Genomic DNA, 21,379 nt, shown 5'->3' with positions numbered 1-21,379 from the left:
TTTGCCCCCTGCAAATATTTTGCAATTCAAATATTTAGTCAAGTTAATCAAAGTATTTTTGAAGAGGATGACCATATTCCATTGACTTGCATGTAGATTTCTGATAAATTTCTTTTTTATTGAACAATCGAGTTTGAGGAGGACGTTTATTTTTAATAAAATTTTACTTATTTACCTTTTATAATCATTTCTTATTGTTATAATCAAGAATCTGAATGGATTGATAAAAGTTAAGCATTTGTGAAACATTGAAATCTCATTTGTATATAATTTTCCATATTAACTAGCTTATAGTACAATATCCTAAATTAATTGACAAGAGTATGAGAAGAGCCAAGGGTTACCACAAAATTTCAAAAAATTCTAAAATATTAAGTGTAATAAGATCCAATTAAAGTATAAAGTTAAAATATTTTTAATCCATTTTTATTATTAATTTTATCAAATCTTACGATTAAATGTGTTTGCTCTTTTAACATTTTACTTCAAGTTTATTCAATGTCTTATACAGAATATAAAAAGATGATCGATATTGATTTACACAGTGTAATTATGAATACCTTACATAATTTTGGGAACTTTACAATATAGTCTATGAAACACATCCAAATTCTTAAAGATCAGGTATCTTGCAGCTATTATGGACTTCAATTGTACCGTTAATCATTTCTTTAATTCGTTATGGACGTGAAAAAATAAGTTTTTTGGGCTTTTTATTTTATTTTTAGCTTAATTTTTTAACACTGTCACACATTTAAATGAGTGGCTTTTATATGCATTGGCATATAATTTGTTTTATTTCGTTCTGTAGGCATTAAGAGGGTCTTTATCGAGGCCATTTTGGTTTGGCTGGGCCCGTAATGGGGCACCGGATTTCGAGAGATGCTGTCCATCGATTCCGGGTTCCTCAGAGTGGCCGAACCTCTTCGGCCTTCCGACAATCATCTGTAGTGTATTGGATGTCGCGTATGAAAAATCATTTTTACATTTTCATAATTAGCTCTATTAACAAAAAACTTGCTCGAATGAAAAATATTATCAAAATTTCAATAACAATTTTAAAATAAAATTTAAGAAATTGTTCAGATTTCTGCCGTTTCGGCGCTGCGGTTTCGAGTCAACATGTATACTAACTTTTTCGTGTGATTGGTTATATTGTTAACTTAAAAAAATTTTCAGAAAATGAATTTTGGTGCTGAATTAGACGACGATTTATTCGAAACTCCTAAAAATAAGAACGACGAAACGTCTGGTTTATATGAACCAAAGATATATAATAACGAGGTATGTTTCTGTAATAAATTAATGGTGGTAGTGACTTTTACGATTTTATTTATACCGGGTAGAATCAGAGTTATAAGACTGATTGATTTTTTGGTTAAAGTGGGTACCTAGATAACCCCAATAGCGGCACTTCTGACTGTTCGTGCTCCTGACGGATCCTCCCGGAGGAAAGCCGCCGGCAGGCCACCCAGTGTTTAACGTCACTAGTTATTGATTCACGGTAGTTCTTGAACAAAAGAAAAAACAGGAAACGTCTACTAAAAACGTAGTTAACCTAACCAAAGCACCGCCATTGTGTTACCTAGGTACACTTTAACCGATTTGTTTATCGTAGAAAATACAGCACTAACATGTATTTACAAATCCAACTTTTCAGAATACTGGTCTTGGTTATTTAGACATTTATTCCAGTGACTATATAATTGGAAAAGCAGGTTTCAAGATGTGTTTTAGGGGGCATTAGCTTTGATCCCTTTTGCACTTAAAAATGTTTTGAAAAGAAACTGCTTTTTAAAGAGGGTGAGGTTTACGTGATTGGGAATCATAACTCAGTGCAAGAATTGCATCAATTGTCTGATCACTTTGGGGGAAAGATGGGCACAATTACAGGTTCGAATGACGCGGTTGGGACTTTAACAGAGCTGTAGAGCATACTGAGATAGTCTGAACCGAATAATTGTATCAAGCATTGCTTTCCTATATGGTAAAACTTCAGTTTTCGAATGCCTCTGTTTACTAACATAATTTTGAATGCCATGTTTGCCCCGGTTGCCGAACGAGCTATTTGGCGAGAGCCATCCGCAGATGGTTGACTTCCTATAATTCTTGCATTAAAGAAAGTTGATGACCCTTCCAATTGACAACGGGACTACCAATTTAGAAGGTAGTGGTGCTGGTCGCTTTGCTTTGTTAGATGTCACGACACAAACCATCGATGATGTAGTTATTCAAATTATATTTCAATGTGCATGCGAGTAAGATTCGACTTCCATTTTTTTGTATGTTTTGCATGCCTAAGCCGTTTGACTAATTGCTATGAAACCTGAAAATTACATTCAAATACTTCTAACTTAGATCATGTCATACATCTTGTGCCAAAATATTGTTGGATTTCTACATATCAGTTAATTTCTGTTATTCAATTTTCTAGCTATACATATAGCATTATTTAAGAAACTAAAGTAAATGTAATTCTTACAAAAATATATATTTTTAAAATTGTATCTTGTCATATCCACTTAATTATTGCAACAATGATATAATGCAAAATAGATGCACCATTAAACCATTATTGCAACAGGTAGCACATAGCACTTGGACACATCTGCATGGAGTGCAGTAGTGTTTTGCTCCTGAACATCATACTTTTCTTGTTAGCAAGAGAGTTGTGCCAGTTATGTATCTAACTCTGTTCAGGGCAAAAGTTTTTAATTGAAATAATGACTTTTGGTTTCCGTCGGAAGTTCGGATATAGTCACTTGGGTCCTCCTGCCCATAAGCTTTCCATATATGGTCTTGGCATTCATCTATCTAACTCCATTCTTGAGATTAGGGATAGACAGCAGATGGATGACAGTGAATTTACAGATTTATAAGTTTTTCAAGATGCAGTACAATAAGTACCCTTCGGTAACAGAGTGGATAAAACCAGCAAAACCAGTAGTCAGTCACACATCACCAATGGACTGGCCATGTGCAGTTTTCTGGATTTTCTTTACATTAGTAACACCTAAATAGGAGACAGCTTTGCATATGTCTTCCCAAGATGCATTTGCCTTGGCAGATCATGTAGTATTTGATATATGTGTATTGTATCATATAGTTAGGGTTGCCAAACATTCGAGATATATGGGACTGTCACCGTATTTCACTACTCAGTCCCATATTACTATTTGGCTTATTTTCTCCCTAAACTCTGTGTGAAGTGGCTGGCACGTGGTGGCGCCCCAGAAATAGAACATACTATTGCATATTTACAAGTAAGAAACATCGATATTGACAACACTGAGATTCTATTCAACCAGTCTGTATATCTAAAGTCTATTTAGAGAAAAATAATATCAACCAAAACTATAAAGCAATTATGAAATTGAGTATGGGAGAGAAATAGCTGAAGTTTTTTGCAGATACAAAGCATATTGATCAAAAGTCATATCTAATAAAGCTATGTGAATATGTATTTGCCATTCCAACCCACAATGCAAATATGGGGAGAATATTTTCCCTAATGTCAACTCAGTGGTCGGATGAAAGAAACAGGTTGTCAGTGGAGACAATTGAAACAATTTTGATTTGTCGTTATAATTTTATAATGACTTGTGCCCAATTTTATAATTATGTGAAAGAAGAAAATGATATAATTAAGAAAGTAAAATCAACTTTAAAATATCACTGGGCTAAAAAGGATTAGCCTTGCATCTTTTTTATTATTCTGTGTGTTCATTGTATTAGATTGCTTAAACTTTATTGATTACACTTACAACAAAAATGAACCTGTTACCAGCGTGTATCTTATAAAAAATTGTCTCATGAACAATTTTTACAAGATACGCGCCGGTAACAGGTTCGTTTTTGTTATGAGTGTAGTAAATTCCCGGTGTTAGTCAAGAGTTGAACAATACTTTATTGATTTTTTTATCAAAATAAAATAAGCCATCTACCCACTTTTTTCATGTTTTATTTATTTAGCACTTAAATAAATGTCCAGTATCAATGCTTGGTAATTATGGCAACCCTACATATAGTATTTGATTTATATAACTACAAAGGTCATCTTAAGTAAGGGTTTATCACACCAAGTGACCAATCTAACACATTTTAAATTAAAAATTCTTTGTTTAAATTGTGTACAGTAGAGGAATAAAGTTTAAAATGTGTTAGATTGTTCATTTGATGTGATAAACTCTTATGTAAGATAACCTTTATAGTTATACAAATCAAATACTATAATATAATATAATAGAAGGGTTAGAAGTACAAAGTGAACTTAATGCTGGTTTTTATTTTTTGCCCAGGCAATGCTAGGTTTACCTGCTATATTATAATAATAATATTTAGCATTTATTAATACTAGGTAGCCAAGTAATTAAAACTCTAACCTTTATACTGAAACTGAAGCTAAAAATAAAATAAAATCAATTGAAACATAATATTTTGGAAAGTGTGGATAAAGCCCATCTTGATTGATTTGGTTATATTTCATGCAGGCAGTCAGAATTGAGTCTCTATAGCAGGCCTGGCCAACCCAAATTGTTTCACAGGCCACTTTGATCACGTGTAAAATTACGGTGGGACACAATTTAGGCAAACATGCTTTTAAAAAAGTAAAACAAATTACAAAATGAATAAGATTTTATTGTTATATCAAGAATTCGTACTCACACTTGTGCATTATAACAATGACACATGCAAATTTTCATTTATTTAATTGTTTTGGTGTACTCATAATGGGAAACAAAAGTTTTAATAGATATATAATATTGCCTAGCGAGCCACACAATTTAACATGACAGGCCACATGCAGGCAACGGGTTGGCCAGGCCTGCTCTATAGCACTTCTTTGTAAAGTGTTAGTTTCAGTTTTGGTTTCTATTGGTGATGATGGAACATTTTGCTTTAAAATATATAAATATACAAAATAGATACACATGTAGATATGGATAATATAATATTATATTGCATTTTTATGCATGAAATATAGCTAAAAATGTAAAAAAATAAGGCTGTTTTGGGGGTTAGGAACAGATTAATCCATTTTTTGTTGTTTCTTATGGGAAAATGTTTTGGTTTTAGAATAAATTGGTTTTCAAACAACTTTTAGGATGAATTAAGTTTGAAAACAGATTTGACTGTATTTCATTTTTTTTTATTGGAAGAATAAATTGAAGACTTACAAAATTCTCCTGTGTAATCTTGGAAAAAATTTAGTTTGCAAGCTCATTTGATTGTGAGAAGTAGTCCCATTGTCAAAGATTGATGCAATTTACAAATCACTCATTGGTTGATTGCCCTGGAGCCCAACCATATCTCATGTCAGCAAGTGAAGAATCTAAAAACTGACACACTAGGCAATTTTTATGAGAGAGGTGTTGCTGGGGTGACAGAAAAACCTGTTTCTCTGGCAGTGGGTGATCAGTTGTTGTGGAGTCAATTTGCTTTAACTTTTGGGAGACAAAAAGTCTCTTGTTACTTGCTGTAATTAGTTATGAACAAAGGCTTACCAAGACATGATGGAAAGACCTGATAGAAGGGACACACCAAAGGAACAAGAACAGAGGCAATTGCTGTAGAAAGAACTGTGCAAAAGGAATTTTTATTGAAAAAGAAATTTATGAAAGAATTGCAACAAGGAACCTTATAACCTTGATAAACAAGTTTTTGTCTATTCAGTCTTTTTATCACTCATGACAAATGGTCTTGTACCTGTTTCCAGGATAATTTGAGACAGTTCAATCCCAGGAGAGGTTGATGTTGACATGTAATTCCCACTGAATTCCAATCCCAACCATAAATGGTTGATCTTAGGACTAAAATTTTTTATATCACCCATGTGAAATGTGAACTGTAAACAAAAATATTTTCTCTTCCTTGGCATTTTGTTATTTCTATTTAATTCAAAAATTTTGAGCAAGTTTTGGTAAAGAATTTATTTGTCTGGAACTTCAGGAGCAAGGTCTGGTAAGTAAAATGACTCAATACAGTCAGCAAATGCTTGGCAGGGAATTAGACTGATGCACTGTCATGAATTAATTTCTAATTGTTTTCTTTCCACAGTCAGGTGTCTTCTCGATGGCATTTAAGAAATACCATCGAGACGACACCTGACTGTGGAAAGCCACATACATTTATTTATTTATGGTATGTCCTTTGAATATATGAGGACATCTGTAAATGAATGTTACATAAAAATTCCACATTTTTAATTCCCTCTCACAAATGATGTCATTTGGTTGTTTTACTATATAATCTGTAGTGTATTGGATGACTTTGCATTAGTATGATGTAAATATATTACACCAATTATATAATGGGTATTAATGTAAAATTCTTACTTACACCAGTGATTTGCAAATGGTATGCCATAAATATTATGAATATATATTTTTAAAATGGAAGAAACTCATTTGTTTATGATTTATTCCATTCATGATTAACTATTAGCTAGGTTAGGTCTATAGACTATTAAATTAAAAATAGCTGTGCGCTATAGTAACTTAATGTGTTTATAATTTTGTTCATAAAGTATGTCAGAAAAATTTTACATGTTTCACAGTGCACTGCAAACCAAAAAAGTTTGAGAATCACCAATTTACACTTTTATCAAAATAAAACATAACATGACAACAGCGTTACATTAATCAAGATTTTTCTCTACACCTTGTTAGCAAGTTTTATCACTTTCCATGGATTTGTAAAGTATTCTACAATTAACACAATAGGAATCTTGGAGATATATGCCTATGGGAGTGCTTTGTCCTGTCATATATACATCATCAAAATCCATTCTCTTAGCATCTGGATTATATTTCCAAATAAAGCATTTCAAACAAATTCAAAAGTTGTTTTTCTCCAGTTCATGAGAGGCACTGCATTCTACAGAATTAAAAAATATCATTAGGCATTGCTTCTCTATGTTTCATTTTTCTTTGGTAGTATTCTGAAAATAAACTTGATTGAATTTTTCAAAAAATTTCATATTTTTTAAAACAAGACAATTCCAAAAACAAATTTTCAAGGAAGGAAGAAAATGCATGTTTTTAATAAGAAATAAATAGACAAAATGCATAAATCTATGTAATTTTCAATTATTTTATGTAAAAAGTGTATTGATTTGAAAAAAAAACAAATTCACTCATTGAGAGACAAACCAGTAATTATGCAAGTACGAGCAAGGCATGTTGCTGCCAAACCATATGATCTTCAATGAAAGTTTCCACAAAATTTATGTCTCTTGAAATTTTTTAACTGATTTTCTTAAAAGCAATTGAGAAGTGCACCTTCTTCCTTTTCTCAATAAAGGTTCATAACAAGGCTTATCCACACAAACAGTATTATTGAAATCCATGAGACCATGTCATAACCTGTCTTTGTCAGTCCTGTATCCTGATTGATATCAAAGTTCTAGGTATATACAAAATTACCTTGTGTAATTCAACAGATCTTGGAGACAAAGACAACCTATGACTTCATAGCAACATCACAATAACTTTATAATATTACTTATTGTAATATTCTTTTGACATTCAGACTTGAAAAACATGAACTGATGAGTCACTTGTGACTTATGAATAGTGAGAGTGTGTTTAATTGGCAATAATCTTCATAACACAGCATGGAAAATTACATTATTGAAGATATTTCCTTCCATTAAAAGCACTTCCTATCAATATTTAAATGTAGACTTTTTGCTTAACCTAATAGATTTCTGTCATTTGTACTGTGAATTATTCACATGCCAAAAATACTCCATCTAGCCATAATTATTGATATTATTCATAAGGTTTTGAATATATCTTGGTTTTATAATTTATTTTAATCAGTTCTGGAATTTCTTGATCCATCCTTGTATATGTATGTGTTATGACTAAAGTGTCTGTGAATCAGATAAAGCTAGAATTAGCTGATTAGTGCTAGCTTTATCCAAGTCTTAAAATAAGAAGTAATCTATTCATTTTAAACTTTATTCAAGTTAATAGTGGATAAAGCTTACATTATCCAAAAACAGATGGATGAAGCAGGAACAATGCTTAAAATATTATCTGGATAATATGGAGTCTATCTACCATTGTTTGGATAGAGCTGAGTACATAAGTTGTGTTTTTATGGCATGAGCATTTTGCTTTTTGCTATTTAGCCATTATGTGCATAGTGAAAACAAGACAATGTTGCAAGATCTGGCAAATTACCATCAGATTTCCAGCTAATTGGCAATATGGCAACAATTTTTTCATGCCTATCATGACTTCTTAAAAAAAACATTCATAAACTTCAGGGCTACATTATATTAGTAAGTACTATTGACAAAAATATCTGTCTTAAAAGTCCTTTCAAACACAAAACCACAATAACACACTGTTAAGCGTCAAATAAAAAATAGTTTCAGTACTGCAAAAATGCAAAAATGTTAATTTCACCAGATCTTTTAACATTTTTCAACTGTATGCATTACTGTGATCAACATACAGTGTATGCCATTTAAGATCTATGTACTGAACATATTGGTATTCTGTAAATCAAACTATTTCTTTTTGTTACTTTAAAACTAAATCTGCAATTTTTAACTTTACAGGTTTTTTTCTTTTTGTTGACTAAATCAGAGTAATTTGGTGTGAAATAACTGGCAACATTTATTTCAAATTGCCTGATTTTCTGTGCAATGGAGAAATAATAAATTCTACTTGATTTATAAAACAAAATTTCTTCTTTATCCATCCAACCTACATTGGACAGCTTGCAAATTATCCAGCTAAAGTGAAAACCAAAATTTTCTCCTTGCTTTATCCAAAATAGAATTTTTTTTTCTCTCTTTCTGCCCTGCAGGCATGAAGAGAGCCTTTTTATTAAGCCCATTTTGGATTTGTCCAAGCTCTTGGTTGGACAGTTGGATGATAAGGATCTTGTCTGTTGTCACCTGACATATCTGAGATAGACAACCTCAAGAAATTCTTGGGATTTTTTGACCCATCTGGATTTGTTCCTGGGTCTCCTGAGTGGTAGGACAACAGTTTAACTATCCAGCCAGCAATTCCAAAATAGGGTGGATAAAGCCCAAATTTTAAGTTTTGTTCTTGCTTCAGTCATCTATTTTTAGACAATTTTAGCTTTATCTGCTGTAAGGAACTGAGTCCGAGCTGTATTTTTATTTTATCTTTTTGTTTTCGTTATGAGTATTTTTATTTTGGGGCTTATGTTTAGTTAGGGCGAAAGTTCCCCACTCACCCTCCGGATAAACAAAAATTATAAAACCAACTTACGGTCACCGACGAAGCGCCGTAAAACAAAACAAACGCGCCATTGCGCGCCCGATATCGGAAGTCGGACGGACGATCCGATTGGAAAAAGGGGGAGTCCCCACATACACGTAGAAAGTAAGAATACTAAACGACTTAAAAAGACATCTCAAGTATGGAACTACTTAATATTAAATATTTTGTAAAAGTCTTTAGTAAATTGTAACACTCGCTGCCCAGATAAAATTAAAGTATTTGTTAGACAGTAAGTATGTAAATGAGGGGGTGGTTTCAGCCAACAAAGTGTAACGTCACCGTACCACTATAAAGCCAGCGAATTCCGGCAACAGAGCGAGGTGAGCTTTCCCTGACTACGAGAGGTGTACTATCGAGAGAGGATCGAACAGCTGATTCCAGATTGGAAAGGATAAGAAAGTTTCGAATAGAAGAAATTGAAGAAAGGATTCGGATAGTGGAGGTGACGGATAGATTTAGATTCTAGTTTTGCGTTGTAGATAGTTTAAATTTTGATCTTTTGTTGTCGGAAATATCAGGGGATTAGTTCTAAGTAATAATTGATAAGTTTTCTTTTGGTTGTCGGTTCAATGGCATGTCCTTTATAGAATAAATTTGTTTTGGACTTTAATTAGTTGTGTAGTATTTGTTCAGATTAAAACTTGACTTTATTTTACTTTGTTTGACTAATAAATTTTAGATATAAGTTCCGTATCCGCGAAGTCCAGGCCTGGCTTCATCTTTCGCGAACCCACGTAAAGTACCCGTTGGGTCTTAAACATAGTGATTTTGTTATTCGGTGTTAATTTAGTACTTTACACTGCTTCTGACTAGAATAAGTTCAAAATGAATAGCGTGTTACTTGCTTTAACCAAAAGACTTAGACAAAGCTAGCATTATCCAATTCACAGGTTTTAATTATCACTATGATAATTTTCACGCCAAATACTGTATAATTGATACAAAGAATACACTGAGTTCAGCGTTAAATACACAAGAAAGTACTTGTGACAAGCAAATGTGTATTTAATGCTGAACTCAGTGTATTCTTCGTATTGATTTCACAGGCTTTAGTCATAATATTTACATGCAGCACCATATGAAAGCAATTTCTGCTGATCTCAGTTAAACCTACTTATAAAATTTAAAAGTTAATGCCAATTAACAAATTTTATCATCTTTCAGTGGTTTAATAAAGATAGCAATTGTGAAGATGGAATCACCACATTAAAATTTCAAGCCGATTTCCTATATTATCAACACAGATACAGAGAATCTGCAGAAAAATACTTAAGATGTTTAGATTTATTGGATGATAGCAATATGACTGTGAAGCGTGACTGTTTGGAAGGAATATCTCGCTCCTTTCTTTGTCTTGAAGATAATGGAGAAGCTCTTCAATATGCTTTACAATTAGTAGGTATATAAATTTCATATAAATAACTAAATAACATATAATTAAAATATAACTAAAAGACAAAACTATTTCATCATGCAGCATTCATCATCTCAGAATGTTGACCAGAATATCGCCGATTGGAATCTTCTAGCGACCATTTATCATAAGATGGGAAGATATGAAGGTAAATTTGGTGATAAATTGTTTGGATTAAATGTAAAGTTCAAAATAAACTATTTTTATTATATTTAAAACTAATCCTAAAATTATTTTTTCAGATGAACTTAAATTACTTCAGAATTGTTTGAAGTATCATCCCTGGAATTATGACTTCTGGATACGAATTGCTTTTTGTTATTCTGGAATATTTGGAATAAAATTCAATAGCAAATTGCAATCCAGTCTTTTGAATATTCCCAAAAGTAACAAAACTTTAGCAGACAAACAAAGTAAGCATTTAGAAAATGACACAAGAGATAATTTTACTGATGAAAGTAAAGATTATCAAACAGAAGTCCAGATTTGTAATCAAGAAAATAATACAATGGAAACAAAATGCTCCACTTATAATAATTTGATGTGTGGTAAAGAGTCATTAATAGTTTGTGCCTGTTTGATAAGAGCAAGGTAAGTACAGTATATTAGAATTTTAATTTTACAATTTAATTTGAATATAGAGCCTTCAGTTAATTAGTTTTTCAGACAGTAAGCCAACATTTTGTTTTGGTTGAGTCACTTATTGCATAAATGCTTCTTTGTGCAAATAGATTGCTTCAGTATATCTAAATCTCAAGTACAATTATATATATTGGTTTACATAGGCTGCATTTCTTTATGCAGCACTTGAGAAGCACTTTACAGCAAACACTCTGAAATCCATTTCTAAATGGCCAATGCTGCTTGTGAAGTCATTTTGCTACACTCTTGCTGCATAAAGAAATGTGGCCATACTTTTTTGACTACACAAAATGTTGTGGTAATTGTGAGCAGTCTTTACAACCTGATAGTATATGTAATGCCATAATAATAGATAATAATTAGAACAAAATTTAATTTTAAAAAATATATTTTCATAAACTTTGATGGATTTCCCAATCAGCTTCATCAGCATTTTAAGAGCAGTATTTTTGACCATAATTTTTCCCATTACAGTTAGAATAGATTGGAGATGGATTTAGATTTGTCATGGCCTAAACTAAAACATATACGACCCCTATGTTATATAGGGTCCTCAACTCTACTACATTAAAATAAATTTAAAAGTGAAAGGCCTTAAATAGCCTCATACCACGAGACCTTAATATGATGTTTATAATAGAAAAGTTAAATGAGTTTAAATCATCAAACTAGTTTAGCAGTTGTAATATGTACAAAATTAGTTCAGCCAAACTAATTAAAATGTCATGAAGCCATTTAAATTAAGCAAGATAATGTGGGGAGTTTAAAAACTCATTGTAGAGTAGTCACGCTTTCCCATTACACAGAGGTCCCGAAGATAATCAGATAAGCCGCCTTTAAATTTCTGGTGTTTCAGAAATATAATTTTTGTATTTTAATTAATGTTTATTGCTAATTGATTTGATAATGAATGTAGTCATTGTGCCATATGACAGGAAATATTATTGTGAACAGCATAATAGTTAAATTCACTTAAACTCATTTAATGAATCATGTTTAATTTTAATGTTCCCAGTGTAAACATAAAGTAAGCTTTAGCTTGTGTGTATAATGTGTAAATTTGGTTAAAATCAAGTGTAATTATTTTGTGTTTTTCTTTCAGTTCATATATTTATAATTATACTTTTATTCGTTTGATTCAGAAATATAAAACCCACTTCTCTTCAGCTGTACAGTATTGTTCTCACTCATTTTACTTTTCATTTAGCTATATTGCATGTATTTGAATAGCCATACAGGATGTTTGATGTCAGAGCTATAACAAAATTTTTAAGGAGCCAGTCATGTCTTTCAATACAATAGAGAGCTGTTAAGAAATGGCTCACTGCATTGACAAGTGGAACCAAGTAGTAATTCATCACTGATTTCAACAAAATTTGGTGGATTTGAGGTATTTACTTGTACTTCAACTCTACCAAAGTCACAGGATCCACTATTCAGGCATTCTCAAGAAAATTAGGATGAAAGTTTTTTACCACCCTTAATACTAGTATGGAAGACTAATTCGTGAAGTAGTGGCATGGTGTGATTAGTTAAGGTGTTATGTGGGCTTTTGGTATGGGGATTGAACCCAAAAACAAAGGTTTTTTTTTACATTTATAATTTAATCTTATCATTTTTAAATTTCTTATGTATAATTTTTATGCCATTTTTTAATTATTGACAGTAAAGTTTATTATTATTATTATAAAATATCAGGAAATTTATTTTCTTTTTCTACAATTTTAAGTTTTCTTTTTTGCAAAAAAAAAAATTATTATATAGGTAAATACAATAAATATTACAATGACTGTTTCATAATAAAATACTACCCAAAATGCAGTCATGTTATCATAAAAACAGTTAAAATGTAATGGCTCATTGCACCATACACATACAACCATTGCTATTTTGTTTGAAGTCTTATTATTTTGTTTTAACAACAGGGAATGAAAAATAAACTTCATTAACATGTATGAAAACATTTCTTTTATGTGTTATTTGAGACTCAAACCAAGTCACAAAAACTGGTGTACTCCACTGGTTTTAAGAAGGTAACAATAATTTTGTAATTTTTTGATAAAGTTTTTAACCTGTTTATTAAAATAAACATCACAAGGCTGATAAACATGAATACGTTTTGGCAAAATAATTTTTAATTTGAAAGATGGAATATCTTCCATCATCTACAAAAATTTTGTCATATATTTGAGAACTTATTTGATTATCCCAAGAATCTATTATTAATAAAAACTTTTCATTTTTTATGATGGTTGTAATATTTCAATTAAGAAGTCTATAAAAACCTTCATTACATTTATAACATTATAATCACATTTTGTGTTATTTATGTACTTTTTTGACCACCCCATAAAAATGGAGTGATCAAAAAAATATATTTTCAATGACCTTAAAAATTCTACATAAGAAATTTTAAAATGTTAAAAAAAAATTTTGTATACAGGGATTGAACTCAAAAACAAAGCCTCCACGTGCTAAAAATAAGTTTAATTAAAATAAATATATGTATAAATTACAAGCTAGAAATTATACTTTTTTACAAAAGATATGAAAAAACATCACAAATTTTAACTTGCATGTCTCTTATTTATAAATATGAATAAATTTTGGCTTTAAATTTTCAAATGATTTATTTATTTTAAGATAAATAATAATATTTGTAAATTATAATTTATTTTCAGAGTCCTGCTGCAAACATGTATACTCGGTTATCGGTCATTTGCCTTAAAAAATAACTCCCGGCAGCAGAAACTGGTGAGTAATTTGTTTTCTTATGTTTGGTACTTTAAGAGATTAATCATTATTTTTTTTCCAGATTAATGAATTAATTAGCACAATGGATATAGATGATGAATTTATCAAAGATATGTCAGAGGTATGCACTTTATAAAAATTACTTTAAGAAGAATTACCAAAACAACTTACTTGTTTGGGGATCAATCCCAAATGCTCAACTTATATTTACATTGTTTCTTAAATTATTTTATTAATATCCTCCTCCTTTTGATATTTGATGAAAAATCATGTTATCCAAAACATTCAGATGACAAAAGAGAAACAGATCATACAGTATATACATCCATTAACAAAAATGCTTCTATACCAAGGTGTGATGTTGGAATCAAATGAAACTTTATTAGTGCAAATGCATGATGATGGTAATAAAGTGATTACAATGTCTTAGCAATGGGATAGTTTCCTGTGGAACAACGGTACAATTTAAATAAACTTTTAGTACCTTGTAGGACTTCTTTTTGCCTAGATACATGTGGCAATATGATGCCTTATGCCAGATGGCAGCCTTTCAGACCTTAATTAGAAGAGCATTCTTCTACTTCGCAAGCACCGAGAGAGGAATTAAGCCATATAGAAGAGATAGCTTGTTGTATCCATGCACCTTGGCTTACACAAAGAATCTCTGAACGATACAGACGTGCACAGGCAGCTTCCAACATTTTGACGGAAATAGAGGGATAAGCATGAAAAGAATATGGAGAGGATCCTTCTCACTTTAACCCCTATTTTAAATCATTGTACATCACTATTGCAAAGAGACATTGGGTCAGTATTACATACAAGATCCCACCATTTTCAACCTACTACATAATGGAAAAGACCCCTCTAACTCCGACAGACTACCAAGTATTTATAGTGTCCCTATCAGAGACAACAGATATGATAGGGAAATGGTGTACATCAGCTCCACTAAATGTTCAATGGGAGTCAAGATATGGGAGCATAAATTGGATATACAACATAATAGGAGTACCACTGCACTCTCCACATATGCAATGGACCCTGACAGCAGACTTCACCAGAGCCCAAATCATCCTCATCACCTCAAATGGTTAGAGGTGATTGAGATTTTTAAAGCTTGCTTGCACATTCATGTGCATTAATTTTAGAGACGAGATGTGTCTTTCAGTGGCATGGCAGACTATACTTGACACTGATAGTTAACATTCAATCTTATTTACAGAAACATGGAAATGTATGTGAATAAGTTCTCGTTATTCAAATTCATCCTTGTACACAAGTTTAATTAAGTACAACTTGATATTAAAATCGTTTTTTAACAACGATTGTTATGTTTGAACATATGAGAACACATGTGCAGAAGAACTTGTCATACGAAATTTCAATCACTCTATTCGAACATGCTTGAATTTTATATTTGTGTTCATTTTAGAAGATCCGGTTAGTTTACAATTATAAGATGCCTGAGGAAGATCCCAGAAGGGGTTAATAAAAAAATTTATATAATTGTGTACAAAATGGACTTAAATAGACCTGGCTGAATATTACATAATGGGAAGGGGAAAGGCAGATGTTAATAAGTCAGGGAAATAATATCATAATTGGTCAGAGAACCACAGATGGAATTACAGTAATACCTTGGTTATTGTTGGTTTCAGTTCTCGATTTTTTTTTGTGAAAAATTTGTCTCAGTTTTCGTCGATTGCCTTGGATTTCATAGGTGTGCTCAAGTGACCTCACTGCTAATTTTGCAAAAACAAAGGGCAACCCATGTGTTTTCTGGCACAGTGTGGCATTATTTCTCATTGTGTGAACATTACCCCGCATGGCCCACCATTGGCCAATGGTTCCATTCCCTTAACACTAGGAGTTTGGGGTTCGTGGGTTCATGCTTCACCAGCATGGGCTGGCCACATGAAGTTTTCTGGGTTTTCTCCATGTCTGTAATGCCCAAATAGGGGCCAGTTACCCTTAAACGGATTCCCGGGCGATATAGGCTAGAAGCTCGTGTCCAACTAGATTGCACAAGTCAAGACATTACCCGTGTCTAGCCGAATAATTCCATTGCTTTCATCTTAATGCTAATTAGTCTTTTATGTTAATTTCTTATTGCTTTTAGTATTTGTAAATGTGTTTTTGGTATGTATTTTGGAGTGTCTAGAACGAATTAATTGGCTTTACATTGATTCATATAGAAATAATTGACTTGGTTTTCATCGGTTTCTGATTTTTCTGATTGTTTTTGGATGGATTATTGATGGAAATCAAGGTATCACTGTACCTGTATGGACCCTGTAAATATTCCATGGTCAAGTGGAAATGTGATGAAACAACCATGATCTACCAGACACATAACACACTTGAGACTTTGGGCCCATTATCAGATACAGTAATCATTGCTAATCACTTCTATATGATAGAACTGTGGGTTGTTTATTCTTTGTTATCAAGGTTATGCTTTGTCCACAAGCAAATATATATATTTGCATTGGTTAATGCTTGCCATCATTTAACTTAGTGCAGAGAATGGCAACATTGGACATTGATCAGTGCAAGACAGCATTATGGAGTGACAAATCAGGGTACATGATTGGCATTCTGATGATCATGTCTAGATCTGGTGGATGTCCAGTGAACAGCATCTGAAGAACTGTGCTGTGTCAACCATAAAATTTAGAGATGGTAGTGTTATGGTCTGGAGCTGGAGCACAAAATCAGTGTCAAATGGTGAAAAATTACACTGTCTCATGTAAAATTCAAATCAATTGTTAAGATTGTTTACAGAGATTTGAATTTTTAAAAGAAATAGTCATTAAGTTTTTAAATTACAAGTTATATACCTACAGAGATTTAATTTGTATTATATCAAAGATGCTTAGTTACAAAAAAGTGAAACTGATATTATTTCAAATATTTTATAATTAGATGTATTTGAGAGAGCTGAATATCAAGATATCTGATGCAGAAAATGTGTGTCATCCTAAAGTCTTAAGTGACAAGGTAATTTTAAATATTTTTATTTCAAAATTTAGAGATAAGTCTAAAACATTTCTTTTCCAGGAATCTACACAAAGTCAGATGCAGTTTGAAATAATGTGGTTTGGTTGGATTCTAAGAAATTAAAATGACTGAAATAATTTGTAAATACTTAATACTTGTTACATCTTTTTACATTGTCAAATTAATTGTAAGTACTGTGAATAACATTTTCATACAGAGGAATATTGTGTATGCTGTATTAAAATATCTAGTGAGATTGCTGAATTTTCAAACACCAAGTATTGAAATTGTCAGAAGCATGTTTTGCCACCAGATTAAGCATGGTCTGTTTTCTAGAGAAGCTCTGAGAAGATTCCAGTTCGTATAATGTGCATATGTTGAAAATGATCCCATCGTGCAGACACATGGGTGTGTTGCCCTGTACAGTTTTCTCGAGCAAAGCCAATGCCTCTTTCAGTTTCCCCATATAGAGCAAACAGATGGCCATGTTATTCAGTAGCTGTGGGGTAAGATAAGGTAAGATAAATCATTAAAAAATATACAGTTTTAATACAAAGTAACAAAGAATATTACCATTGGTTTGTTCGAATCTAAAGAATAAGCCTGTTTGTAGTAATTGTATGCATCAGCATATCCATTCTGTGCAATTGCCATCATAGCTCTAAAAAAGTTCCTGTTCTTAATTAAATAGATATATTATTAATTTGCCTAATCAATAGATAAAAAGTTTACTTGTTGACGAGCTCTTCAACTTCATGCCATGTTTCTTTTGGTAGAGATGATCGGATTATGGTGACTTGACTGAAACATTCTTGGGCAGCTTTGACATCTCCTAACTAATGTACATAAAAAATAAACATGAAATATAATCCCTTATAAAAATATTTAATAATAATAAATGAATGTTACCTGTAAATATAATCTACCAAAGGCTGAAAGAAGCTGTGGTTTGTGAGACTCATCTTTTTGTATCAAAAGATCTAACAACTTTACGGCCATGACGTAATCCTTAAATTACAATAAAAGTTCTTATATAAAATTATACACAGTTAAGAAGAAAAGATGTAAAGCTGTTATGAAATTTATAAATTGAACATAATAGTTCAATAATCTCATAACAGGTTAATTTTTTAGAAATTTCTAAAATTGAATCTTTGCAATAAATATACATGTATTCATGGTTGTTATAAATGGTAAGAGAAATGAAACTCATTTAAGAAATAAAGTATTCTACTTGAGCTGTTTTTACAAAAAAATTGGCTCAATCACTGTAACAGACATCTCCATATATGCCTGAAAGCATTATTCCTCCAAAAAATTGCAGGCAATAAATTTACACGTACCCAGCATTTGGCAGATATTGCTCAACTGGCAGTATGCAAACAAAGAGAACTATAAAATCTTGTGTAGTCTTGTGTGCATTGTTCAAAATGTGAAAAATGGAATAACACAGGCTAGGACTGCACGTGCAATATGCTATAAGATCCCCAAAAATGACAAAACAGAACAGCTATATAGTGCAGATTGCTTGGAAAGTGTTTGAATGAGTCCACTGTCAGAACCTTCCTCAAACACTATGAAGAAACTGGTTTTATTCACAAATCCTCAGACACCTAGATGCAGTAATGGCAGATTGCAAATGACTACTGTTAGGGAAAGAAAGATCAAAATTTTGTATTGGTTTGTCATGAAATATAGGCCTAATATGTTTGTGGAAGCTGCAAAACTGTGGAGAAAATGAACAGGCTGACCTGTATCTTGATGAATTACTAGTAACAGGTTACATGACATGGGATACTTTTCATATAAGAGAGCATATGTTGATTCCAGTTCAGCAAAAGAAGCAGTTTTTATGGGCTAGGGATCACCTGTAATGGCCAGTACTCAATGGCAGAGAGTGACCTCAGTCTTTCCAGTCTTTTATGGAAATATTGGACATAGAGTTATCTGCCAGCCAAATGAAGGACACACTCAAAACTGTGTGAAGCAAGAAGTTGAGTTTTTCCAAGCATGGTTCAACTGTGAAGGTGTTTTGAGTATTAGGGTATTGGTGATTTTGTTCTGTATGATGGAACTGTCGATCAACTACTGCCGAATTATCGTGCTAGCAAATGGTTATAGTAATATTAATAATTTAAGATAATTTGGTACTAGAGTTAGGCGTTAGGTGCCATCCCTTGCTAAATTTAATAATTAGGCCTAAATTTATTTAAATTATTTAATTAAAAATTCTAACTGGAAGAAAAGAAACGGCCCGAAGCGGGACTCAAACCCTCAACTTCTGCTATCCGTGCAGACACGTTACCAGTTACACTACCCGAACCTCCGATCCGCTCTCCTCCTCCAGCTGATATAAGATTACCGTACGACCATCGATGGTCATTACAATGCTGGCTGGGGACACATTAATTGTCCACGTCCTCCCAAAGGCACTCAACCGGCCATCGCAAACCCCGGCAAGGCGTATATATACAAATAAACAACTACTAGCCCGTTATAGATAACGATCAACTACTGCCAAATTATCGGGCTAGCAAATGGCTATACAGTAGAGCAGGGGTGGCCAACAAGTCGATCGCGATCGACCGGTCAATCGCCAAGCCAATTTTGGTCGATCGCTAGCGATGTCTTGACTTAATGTATTATATTTGTAACCGAACGCAACTGTATGCATGCAGTTATGACTCGACTCATAAGCAGTGAGTGCACTTCGTACTGAAACAGTGTATAAACATAGTATGTATTTCATACTTCCCCCTCCCCACTTAGACTATGCCTATGACAACAAGTCGATCGCGACACATTTTTACGATAAAAAGTAGATCTTATGTGCACAAAAGTTGGCCACCCCTGCAGCAGAGCATCGATTATCCGACTTAATTGGGGACTCAGGGTTGGTCGGATAACCGAAAAGTATGAAATAATACATTATTAGTATAGTGTATTAGGCCTGGTTTAAATACTAGCCTCCCTTTCATGGTCGAGCCAGTGCTGCCAGCTAAAACATGCAAAAATTTAACAAAAATAATATTAAAGTAGCCAAGACATAACCAAATATTGTAGTGCCACATCACTAGCGGACATTTGAATTTGCCGACTAGAACGCGGTCGGTTAGCCAATAAGTCGATTAATCGGGGGTCGGATAATCGATGCTCTACTGTAGTAATATTAATAATTTAAGATAATTTGGCACTAGAGTTAGGCATTAGGCGCCATCTCTTGCTAAATTTAATAATTAGAATTTTTAATTAAATAATTATTTAATTATTAAATTTAGCAAGAGATGGCGCCTAACGCCTAACTCTAGTACCAAATTATCTTAAATTATTAATATTACTATAGCCATTTGCTAGCCCGATAATTCAGCAGTAGTTGATCGTTATCTATAATGGGCTAGTAGTTGTTTATTTGGATGGAACTGTCAATGTGTAATGTTACCAGGCAATTTTGCAACAGTATTTACAGCCTACATTCAGCTGCAGGGAGATGTGATCTTCCAGCAAGATCTTGTCAACCACTTACTGAGCACTCCATTACTGCTTGGCTTTGCAAAAATAAACCCATGGGATTATTTCAAAGAATTGATGAGGAAGGAACTTGGATCTATTCAACTCCTGCACCCATGAACCAGATCGCAGAGTGTAATCAACTCACCAGTCTAAAGCGACTGCAAGTAGCTATGATCAAGTTAAACAATACTGGCATCTTCAAATTACCGATGAATTGTGTCGGACACATGCCCAGTGTGCGTCTAACATCACACTTTCAAGCTGGAACAACTTATAAGATGGTGATCTCGGATTGCAATGTAGTACCGGCTATTACAGATATTCTTAACCAAACAGAAACAGAGCTCCTTCAGAAATATTTAAAAAACACAACCTTGAATATTCAAAAAAAAAAGAAGCAGGAGATTGGTCCTTGGAGTTGGTAAAATCTGATATTTATGCAAATTCACCCATACACCCCAGTTATATCCCAATCGTTTGGAATCTAGTCTCTATCGTTCTAGTAATTTTTACTGTCATAGTATTTCTGGTTGTTTGGACAAGTAAACATAGATGTTGTAAAAGAGGAAAGAGGAGAGGAAGAACACTCTCGTTACCTAGGATCAGACAAGCAAGAGAGGCAAACCCTATAGAAGTGTTTGAATTAATGCCTGTAGCAGTTAAACCAAATTCTCAGGCTACAATTCTAGATGCTGGGGAAACATTTACAACTCTATCCTTGCACAAGGAATACTGAACATCTCCCATAGAGGTAGAAACCCTTCCTTTCCAAGGAAGATGAATATAA

General features: G+C 32.8%; 2 protein-coding genes across 4 annotated transcripts in view; one reads left to right on the top strand and one right to left on the bottom strand.

Annotated features, from left to right (window-relative positions):
• Positions 1-1,131: 1,131 nt before the first annotated feature.
• On the top strand, positions 1,132-17,304 carry LOC136989797 (uncharacterized protein C8orf76-like). Of its 2 annotated transcripts, XM_067288071.1 has the most exons (8): positions 1,132-1,284; positions 10,434-10,664; positions 10,747-10,831; positions 10,926-11,274; positions 14,007-14,079; positions 14,141-14,200; positions 17,008-17,082; positions 17,143-17,304. In XM_067288071.1, exons 1-8 carry the CDS (start codon positions 1,183-1,185, stop codon positions 17,203-17,205), a joined length of 1,038 nt encoding a protein of 345 aa, XP_067144172.1. In that variant the 5' UTR covers positions 1,132-1,182; the 3' UTR covers positions 17,206-17,304. The 2 variants fall into 2 exon arrangements, with proteins under 2 accessions (XP_067144172.1, XP_067144171.1); XM_067288070.1 differs by having other exon boundaries at positions 17,008-17,304.
• Positions 17,084-21,379, bottom strand: part of LOC136989780 (trafficking protein particle complex subunit 12) — a 39,522-nt gene continuing 35,226 nt past the window's right edge. The window contains exons 10-13 of one of the 2 annotated variants that reach the window (XM_067288047.1): positions 17,992-18,090; positions 17,815-17,918; positions 17,656-17,743; positions 17,084-17,581 (exon numbers count right to left, since the gene is read on the bottom strand). In XM_067288047.1, the coding sequence (XP_067144148.1) occupies positions 17,330-17,581; positions 17,656-17,743; positions 17,815-17,918; positions 17,992-18,090 (543 nt within the window). In that variant the 3' untranslated portion in view covers positions 17,084-17,329. The remainder of the gene's footprint in view (positions 17,582-17,655; positions 17,744-17,814; positions 17,919-17,991; positions 18,091-21,379) is intronic. The other variant, XM_067288048.1, reaches the window with a different exon arrangement.

This window comes from Centruroides vittatus, unplaced genomic scaffold (assembly GCF_030686945.1).
Source record: "Centruroides vittatus isolate TY-2023 unplaced genomic scaffold, ASM3068694v2 scaffold_769, whole genome shotgun sequence".
Classification (NCBI taxonomy): domain Eukaryota; kingdom Metazoa; phylum Arthropoda; class Arachnida; order Scorpiones; family Buthidae; genus Centruroides; species Centruroides vittatus.
The sequence above is the reverse complement of the archived record's forward strand: the minus strand, read 5'-3'. Positions and strand labels throughout refer to the sequence as shown.

What these genes read in the sequence shown, in the direction of transcription:
- LOC136989797 (XM_067288070.1), top strand. Translation starts at nt 1,183, where the DNA reads ATGAATTTTGGTGCTGAATTAGACGACGATTTATTCGAAACTCCTAAA. An exon ending in TTCAATATGCTTTACAATTA is followed by an intron (nt 10,665 to 10,746) that starts GTAGGTATATAA and finishes TTCATCATGCAG; the next exon opens with CATTCATCATCTCAGAATGT. An exon ending in TTATCAAAGATATGTCAGAG is followed by an intron (nt 14,201 to 17,007) that starts GTATGCACTTTA and finishes TTTTATAATTAG; the next exon opens with ATGTATTTGAGAGAGCTGAA.